We start from the raw sequence: 9,124 nt of genomic DNA, 5'->3' as shown, positions 1-9,124 counted from the left end.
TCTCTGAGGCGGGTTTAACCCCGTGCCGCCCCTCTGAGGCGGGTTTAACTCCGCGCCTGTCTCTGAGGCGGGTTTAACCCCGTGCCGCCCCTCTGAGGCGGGTTTAACTCCGCGCCTGTCTCTGAGGCGGGTTTCACCCCGGCCCGTCCCCCAGGGCGGGTTTAACCCGGCCGGGAAGCGGAAGCGGCGGCGCTGCGGGGCCGCAGGGGCCGGGCCGGGCCGGGCCGCACCCGCCGAGCGCGGCCGCAGTGGCGGCGGTGAGGCCGGGGGGACGCGGCGGGGACACACCGGGGGACGCGGCGGGGACACAGCAGGGGACAGGGCGGGGACACGAGGGTGGCGGGCGCGGAACGGGCCGGCCCGCCGGTAACGGCCCCGCAACCCCCGGCCCCGCGGGCACAGCGCTCCGGCAGCGCCGAGCCCCGGGCGGGGCCAGCCGGGCCGGTCCCCGGGCTGCGGCGGCGCTGAGGCCAGGGCTCTGAGCCCGCCGTGCTTTGTCCCCGCAGATGCATCACTGCAGGAGGTTCCGGTCCCCGGAGCAGGACGGCGAGCTGGGGCACCGGTGGAAGCGGCGGCGGTCGCGGAGCAGGGAGTACGAGGGCAGGCTGCGGTACCCGCCCCGCAGGGACTTCTCCCGGAGATCTCGGTCCAGGAGGTGAGAGCGCTGCGGGCAGCGTTAGCCCCCAAAACCCCCGTGGGCAGCTCGGCTCCTGGCTGCAGAGCAGCTTTAAACCCCTAAAACCCGGGGATGGAAGCGAAGGGCTTACTTGTGTGAGTGTGTGTGTGGCTTCTTTCCCTGCCACGCTCTCCCTGTCATGTTAACGAGGGAACAGCCTGCCCTGGAATCACGTTTCCATGCCGCGGAGGCATTAAAGTCTTTCCTGACAGCCCGCTTCCCTCTGACAGGATTAAATCAGATTTAAAGCAACCACGCTCCTCCCTTCCCTCAGAAAGGATCCCAGCTAAAGGATCCACCTGCTAACTGATCTCTCCTGCTTTCGTTCGGGGTTTTACCTTTGATCATCCCTTTGTTCAGCGTTTCCACAGGGACAATTAGGCGCTGGAAGCGGGATGAGGCCTCTGATAAGGGGAGGGTTCTGGAACAGAGGCTGGAGCCCTGTGGCTGCAATGGGCTGGTGGTGCTGGGGCTGCTGTGGTTCCACTGGTTGTACTGGGCAGGTGCAGCCAGACAGGAGCTGAGCTCATCTTTGAATTCCTGAAATGCTCTCCAGATTAATTTCTCTCTCCAGCCTGGCTTTTGTTTACTTGAAGGAGGTGGATTGTGAAATGCAGAGGCTTTTCTGTTTTTTTTTTTTGTTTGTTTGTTTTGTGTTTTTTGTTTGTTTGTTTGTTTGTTTTTTGTTTGTTTGTTTGGTTTTTTTACCTGATGGGTAATTTGGAACAGATTTGGATGAAAGCAGGCTTTTGTTGGGTGAAAACAGCCTTGTCCCTTCAGTCTCAGCCTCTTTGAGGAGACCTGAGTACTGGAGTCCTTCAGGTCATTATTTTTGGTTTCTGTGTCCATCTAAAGCACTCTGAGGTGTGTCTAGGTGGGTGCTGGACAGAGCTGTGGAGCTGTGTTTGGGTACTCCAGCAGTGACCAGGAGCCACAGCTGCCCTGGCACAGTCTGGAATTTTGACCCACTCTGGGATGAGCTCCCCTGAGTGCCCCATTAAGCTGCCAGCAGCAGAGCTGGTTGTTGACAGGGCAGAGAGGTGCAAACAGCAGAGATCTCCATTTCCAGGCTGAAGGTCTTGGCTGGCAAAGCCGTTGCTGGGTGATGGCATCGACCTGGCCCAGAGCGTGCCTGGGGTTATCACAGCGAAGCCAAAGCGCTGCTTTTATTTCAGATTGCAACATCTTCTACCTAAAACACAGCTCCTTTCTCAACGGGGTGTGAAGTAAGCCTCCATGGGGAAGGCACTCATCTTTTGGGGGCAGAAGCAGGGAGCTGCTCTCGTCACTGATGTGCCTACACGTCGTGTTGGACACCTTTGTGTCAGTACCAACACAACTGAGCTTGGCCTGAGGCCTCCTGGCCCTTTCTGATGCAGAGTTTGGCTCTGATGTCCTGGGAGCAGGAGCTTGGTGACAGATTTTCCTTCTGGTTCTTGCTGATGTGTGGAGCTGCTCTGTGTGTGCACACTGAGGGCTTGGTGCCCTGGGACCTCCTGTCCCCCCTGGGGTGACAGCCAGAGCCCTGCTGCTGCTCCTCGTTTGGTTAAGAACTAATGAGACACCTTCCCGAGGGAGGAGGAACAGTGACAAACACCTGAGTGCAGTGGCACAGGTGAATCATGGAGTGTTGTGAGGTTGGAAGGAACCTTAAAGCTCATCCAGTGCCACTTCCTGCCACAGGCAGGGACACCTTCCACTATCCCAGGGTGCTCCAAGCCCCGTCCAACCTGGCCTTGGCATGGGGATCCACACCAAGGCAGGCAGCCCAGCTGGAGCTCTCAGGGTGGTTTTCCTCAGCTCCTTAGAATGTGGGAATGGCTCGCTGTTTTCTCTCTAGAACTTCTCAGTGGTCAGTCTGAGGTGTAGAAAGATTTGCAGCTCCTGCCACAGCGGAGTGGGAGCAGGAGGATTTCTCTGTGGTGACAAGTGACAGGAGGAACAGCAGGGAGCTGTGTCAGGGGCGTTGGGGTGGACTTTAGGAAAAGGTGCTTTTCTCCAGAGGACAAACCAGGCACTGAACAGAGTGGGATGGTTAGGGTGCCCCGTGCAGGAGTTGAGCCTTGAGTTCTCGAGTCCTGATATCGCGATTCCACAACTCATCCTCAGCAGGGCTGTTCCCGCATTCCCAAATCCCCTCGCTCTGGGCCCCGGCAGGCTTTAAGGGCGCCGTTTTTGTGCCGCAGTCATGAGAGGATGCCTTACCAGCGCCGCTGCCGCCGGGACAGCGATGCCTACAGGTTCGAGGAGCGCAGCCCGTCCTTCGGGGAGGAATATTACCCGACACGCCCACGCAACTGGCGGCGCTCCCGGGGCAGGGAGCAGCACCGGCCCAAGAGATACCAGCACCACTGCCGGAGACGCAGGAGCAGGTCTTGTAGCAGTGCCTCCTCGGTGAGTAGCATCCACAGCGAGCTCAGGGTTTAACTGTTCTTGCCTCCTTCCAGCTCCGAGCGCTCTGGGTGAGTACCTCAAACCCCGTTTTCTGTGTTTGTTGTGAAGTCCCAAATCTGTGTCGTGCTCAGCGGGGAGCGTCCGTAGCTGTTGGGTTTTGCCAGGCCTTGTAGCCTTAATCCGTGAGGGAACTAAGCCATGTTCTTTAGGGCCGGGGAAGGGATCAGGGAGAGCTTCCAGTGGCACTCACATGATGCTGACAAGGGAGAGCCTTGGCCTGGGGCCAGCTCTGCTCCCAGGGATCTGTACGGCTCCACTTTTAATCCGTGGCTAGGGACTCGCTTCTGCCTGTGGCTGCTGCTGCTTCTGGGGGGGTTTGGTGTGCAGCATTCCTTGGTTTGGCTTCATGCCTGGATCCCCTTCCAGGTGGGATCAGTCAGCCCAGCTCTCCAGAGCTGTTTTGAAGCCCTATTAGCTCTCAGAGAGAGTCCCACCTTCTGAGGGTACACATGTATCCTCTTTGCCCATTCCCACTTGGATTTCAGCTTCTTGCAAACTTCACCCTGAAACATAGCCTTCCTTCCAGGGATTAGCCAGGAATGTTTGGAGCTGGGTGGTGGGGCTGGTCCCAGGAATACCCTGGAAGTGGTGTGAGGTGTCAGAGCGGGCACTTCAGCTCTTGCCTCCTGTAAGGAACACTCTCCTCCCACCTGAAATGTTAGCACATCTGATCCTGGCAGCTCTGATCCTGGCAGATAATGTGCACAGCTGGGAACTTCTGAGCTCCTCCTTTCAATTCCTTTCCAGGCAACTCTGGAATTTCAGTGTTGAGGGAGCCAGAGCTGTGCTAGAAGAGCAGGGGGTGTGCAGTGGTAATGCCACACAGGTCTGGGCTGGCAGGAGTTCAGTCCTCCGACACCTCACAGCTGTCCCAGCTCTCCTCCCACTTTCTCCACTGTTTCAGCTGATTTTTTTTGGAGTTTTGATCTTAGCTCATTATTTTGAAGCTGCTGGGGGGGGCCAAGAGAGAAGAGCTTAGAGAAGCCTGCTAGAAACTCAGGCATGGAAATGTCAAGGTTGCAGTGAATTCCTTTGGCTGCAGGGATTGTAACTATTTTGAAAGCAGAATAGAACAAGGTGAGGAATTTAGGGCAGCTTGCTTTGTGGACCTCGGGTCCTTGCAGGAACATTGGGCTGGTTTTCCAGTAGAAGGTTGCCAGTAGCAGGGGGTGAATGTCACCTCAGACCTTGCCTGAAGTGTTCCCTGGGGATTGATTTACCTGTCCTGTTCCTAAAGCTCTCCCAGTTTGAAAAAGGTCGATGTGCCCCAGCAGGTCTGTGAACAGCCAGCTGGGCAGGTGGATTTAGGATCAGCATGGCAGAAAGTTCCCCTTCAGGAGGGGAAGGGCTGGTTCCCAGCCAGGGCAGGATACAGCTCCAGGCAGCTGGAGCTGCATTTCCCGAGGCACAAAAAGCAGGATGCAGAGAGGGAAAAAACTGCTACTGCAGCTTCTACTGGGCAGCCTGTCCAAACTGAGCACTTGCCAGTGGAGAGGTGATGTTCTGCTGGCTGAGGCCTCCTCCTCTCCCATGTCTCTGGCAGCATCCTCCATGGGGAACAGAGGATTCCCACTGCAGCTTCCCACCCTGGAAGAGCGGGGTGTTTCCCTGCCCGAGAGGCCATAGCTAACAAGAGAAGTTTTCTTGCCGTACCTGTAGCTGTTGATGACTTTTCTGTTTTGAAGTTAGTTTTGTGTCTTGACGTGTCCCTTGCAATATCCCTATCGTTATATATGCTGTGTGCCTTATGAAATGCTGGGATCTGGAAAATCCACCCACCGGCGGCCCCGTCGTCTCTCCAACCTTTGAATGACCGCTCTGATTGCCGTCCCGGGGGGCGGTGAGTGCAGAGAAGCCAACAGAGCAGTAAGCGCAGCAGGAGCGTGGAAGATGACAAGGAAGGTCACCTGGTGTGCAGGATCGGCGATTGGCTTCAAGAGCGATGTACAGCCACCTTTCGTAAAACTTTACCTCTACTTTTACCCCCGGGTTAGCCCAGATCTCCTGTCCTGTACTGGAGGGGTCTCTAGTGTTTTATTTACTGGCCAGTAACTTGCCTGAGGCAGAGTGTATACAATTGAGTTTTAAAGAGAGTAGCAGTGAGAGACAGTTCTTTTGTTTGCTTGGACGTTTTGTTGGTGTGAAGTGGCAGGAGCCCAGCTCTGGCCGAGCCCCCCGGGCTCACACCTGCCCCTGTTTTCTCTCCTAGATGAGATCGTCGGCAGCCTTGGCGAGGGCACTTTTGGGAAGGTGGTGGAGTGCGTGGACCACGCCAGGTGGGCACCTCTCCCTGCATCTGTCCCTCGAGCCTCACGAAGTGTGGCAGCTCCACCTGGGCTCCACAGGACCCAGTTTGTCACCTTCCAGTGTCACTGCCTTCCTCAGAGCAACGGGCTCAAACCCCAGCCCCCTCCTGAATTTCCAGGCTGATGTGTTAAGGGAAGCAGGGGGTCAAAGAACAGAATCGTGGAATTTCCTGAGCTGGAAGGGACCCACATGAATCATCCAAGTGCAGCTCCTGGCCCTGCACGACACCCCAGCAGTCCCACCCTGTGCATCCCTGAGAGCATTGTCCTGGAGTTCTGGCAGCCCTGGGGCCGTGCCCATTCCCTGGGGAGCCTGGGCAGTGCATGCCACCCTCTGGGAAGAGCTTTTCCCTGATGTTCAGCTTTTCCTTGATATCCTGCCTGACCCTCCCAGTGACCCTCCCAGCCCGAGCTGTGGAAGGTTGTGCTGCAGTGAGTTCCTGCTGAAGGGTGCCCCCTGTGACCTCCTAATCTGCCAGGGCACTTCTCCATTCTCTCCTTTCACCTCCGCCGTGGTTACATTTGACCCCTGTGCCCTTCTGACCTCTTGTCTGGTCCCGAGCCCTGGGGTCAGTTTGCTGCAGGGTTCTCCTGCCTCCCTGGGGATCTCTGGCACATGGCTGGAGAGGGAGGTGGCCCTGGAGTCACAGAGAGCTGAGGGACTGTTGTGTCAGGAGTGTCCCCTGGGGGTGACAGTGACCTTTCACTGCCAATTAGCCACTGCCCAAGCAGCACTGATGGCTGGCAGAGCTTTGTTAGGACAAATGATGCCTGCAGTAATGGCATGTGCCTCTCCCCATGGGCTCTGCACACAGGTTGTTTCTTTGGCTTCATCCTTGTGTCTCCTCCCTTCCAGAGGCAAATCACAGGTGGCACTGAAAATCATAAAGAACGTTGGGAAATACCGAGAGGCTGCCAGGCTGGAAATCAACGTCCTGAAGAAAATCAAAGAGAAGGACAAGGAGAACAAGTTGTAAGTTCCCAGTGCCACATCCTTGCACACTGAGCAACACAGGGCTGAGGATGTGGTGAGGGGAAACTAGTCCCATTCCTCTGCTGCCTTGACCCAAAGGAAGTGGGGAGCTCTCTCCAAAGGTGGCTGACCAAAGCAGGAAGCGTCTCCCTGGGCTGCTGTGCTCCTGAGCCAGATGGCACAGAGCTCTGCTCACCAGCCACTCCTGAAGTGGCCAGACACACCAGAATGGCTGTCCTGGGCAACCCTGGAGGCTGCTGAACCCCTGCCTCTCTCTCCCTGCACAGCCTGTGTGTCCTGATGTCGGACTGGTTCAACTTCCACGGCCACATGTGCATTGCCTTTGAGCTCCTGGGCAAGAACACCTTTGAGTTCCTGAAGGAGAACAACTTCCAGCCGTACCCCCTGCCGCAGATCCGGCACATGGCCTACCAGCTCTGCCATGCCCTGAGATGTGAGTGACCCCAGGCGGGCTGGGAGGGGCTGCCCTGGCACTGGGCTGGGCAAAGCTGTGCAGGTGCTTCTCTCTGGTTCTTAGAGAGGTTTTTATTTCTCCTCCCTCTGTGCAGTTCTACATGACAACCAGCTGACTCACACTGACCTCAAGCCAGAAAACATCCTGTTTGTCAACTCAGATTTTGACACTCTGTACAATGAGAACAAGGTGAGTTGTGTCCCAAGGAGCACTGGCTGCCTTTCCCTCCCTGCAGAAATAGGATCTTCCCTGCTCTGTCCAGGCCTTCAGAGCCTGTGAAGTGGGAACAAACTGGAAGTCAGGCTTCTTCTTCCTGCTGTGGCTTCCAAAAGCCTTAAGGCTGCCCAGAGTGTTCAGGGATTTTCTGTAACACTGCTCTATGGAGCTCAGAGCTCCGCAGCTCTATTCCTGTGAGGAGGTGCAGACCAGCACTCCGGAGCCCCTCAGAGCACCACAGCTCCATTCCTGTGAGGAGGTGCAGACCTCACAGCCTGGCCCTGTGCTTTTCCTGCAGAGCTGTGAGCAGAAATCCATCCGGAACACGAGTATTCGTGTGGCCGACTTTGGCAGCGCCACCTTTGACCACGAGCACCACACCACCATCGTGGCCACTCGGCACTACCGGCCCCCAGAAGTGATTCTGGGTGAGAACTGCACCTTTTGGGGAGTCTCGGGGTGGGGCATAGGGGAGCAGTTGCCCCAGGATGATGCTGGCTAGAGGAAAACCAGCCTGGGAGCACTCCAGCTCTTGGACAGAGATTTCAAGCTCTGAGTGGAATCTCTGTGGTTTCAACAAGGAGAAATGTGGTGGGGTTTGTTGGGAGCACGGAGTTAATTTGGTTTTCTTTGCAGAGCTGGGCTGGGCACAGCCATGTGACGTCTGGAGCACTGGCTGCATTCTGTTTGAGTATTATCGTGGCTTCACGCTCTTCCAGGTAGGATTCTTGTTCCCTGAGAACCCTTCACATCAGGCACTAAAAATGAGAAGCTGAGTGTGAAAATGAGCCCTGGAAAAGGGCTGGTTTGAGGAGTGCCTTGCTGGAAGGACAGAGTTTGGATAATTTCTGGGTTTAGATTATTTTTGTTCTCTGAAGAAAGGGATAACCAAAACATGAAAAGTTGGGTAGGACCTGGTGGAATCCTTTCTCCCCTGTCCCTGCAGAGGTGACAGACCTTTTGTCATCAGCTCCCCAAGCTCTGACTAACCCCCCACTGCTCTGCTCCTTTGCAGACCCATGAGAACCGTGAGCATCTTGTCATGATGGAGAAGATCTTGGGGCCACTCCCATCTCACATGGTCCACAAAACTCGGTAAGAGCCTGGTCCTGAGCTCACCCAGGCACTACCACCTGCATGGCAGGGAGAGCTCCTGCCTGATCCCCATATTCCTTGTGCAGGAAGCAGAAATACTTCCACAATGGCAACCTGGTGTGGGATGAGAACACGTCTGATGGCAGATATGTGCAGGAGAACTGCAAGCCCTTGCGGGTAGGTGCTACTCTCTTCCCTGGGTCAGGGTGGGGGGCTCAGGGATGGGAATTCTCATGGTAACTGCGTGGTAGGGAGTCCCAGCTCTCACCTGCAGTGATCCTGGTCTGGCTAGGGCAGGATGGAGATTAGGGAAGGAGGGAAATGCTGTATTTGGGATGGGAGACAGCCCTGGGGGATGCTATATTTTGGATGGGAGGCAGCCTTGGCCAAGGGTTCCCGAGTCCTGGATATCAGGGAACCTGAGGGATGCTGCATTTGGGATGGGAGGCTGCCCTGGGGATGGATGCTGCATTTGAGATGGGCCCAGGCCCTGTGGCTGAGTGTGCTCTGTCCCCTGCAGACATACATGCTGCACGACTCCCTGGAGCATGCGCAGCTGTTTGACCTGATGAGGAGGATGCTGGAGTTCGACCCCTCGCAGCGGATCACGTTCTCCGAGGCTCTCCTGCACCCCTTCTTTGCCGGGCTCTCGGCAGAGGAGCGGATGCTGTGCGGGCGCGGCGCCAGCCGGGACCTGAGCAGATGACAGGATGGATCCTTTAGGATGGATCCCTTGGTATGGATCCCTTGGCATGGATCCCGCCAGCCTCTGCAGTTTGGCCCTGCTCTCCTCCCCGAGTCCACAGGGGCTGGGGCACTGCCACAAGGACCCTGGGGAGAGGAGGGGGAAGGAAAGCTCCATTGGAAAGCACAGATTTGTCTATTTATATGTTGTAAAGTTAAAATAAAGTGTTTCTTATTGTTTGATA

The 9,124-nt window shown here is 56.3% G+C and overlaps 1 protein-coding gene across 3 annotated transcripts; it reads left to right on the top strand.

Moving 5' to 3' along the window:
* The first annotated feature begins 201 nt into the window (after positions 1–201).
* CLK3 (CDC like kinase 3) lies at positions 202–9,124 on the top strand. Of its 3 annotated transcripts, XM_083871234.1 has the most exons (13): positions 202–257; positions 507–655; positions 2,863–3,070; positions 4,981–5,074; positions 5,340–5,406; positions 6,293–6,409; positions 6,697–6,863; positions 6,979–7,073; positions 7,399–7,528; positions 7,737–7,819; positions 8,116–8,195; positions 8,282–8,372; positions 8,716–9,124. In XM_083871234.1, the coding sequence occupies exons 2-13, from the start codon at positions 507–509 to the stop codon at positions 8,899–8,901; spliced, it is 1,467 nt and encodes a 488-aa protein (XP_083727360.1). In that variant the 5' UTR covers positions 202–257; the 3' UTR covers positions 8,902–9,124. The 3 variants fall into 3 exon arrangements, with proteins under 3 accessions (XP_083727360.1, XP_083727361.1, XP_083727362.1); XM_083871235.1 differs by lacking the exon at positions 202–257 and having other exon boundaries at positions 548–655; positions 2,789–3,070; XM_083871236.1 differs by lacking the exon at positions 202–257 and having other exon boundaries at positions 595–655; positions 2,834–3,070.

The sequence above is a fragment of the Zosterops lateralis genome, assembly GCF_965231275.1.
Source record: "Zosterops lateralis genome assembly, chromosome: 13".
Taxonomy (NCBI): Eukaryota; Metazoa; Chordata; class Aves; order Passeriformes; family Zosteropidae; genus Zosterops; species Zosterops lateralis.
The sequence above is the reverse complement of the archived record's forward strand: the minus strand, read 5'-3'. Positions and strand labels throughout refer to the sequence as shown.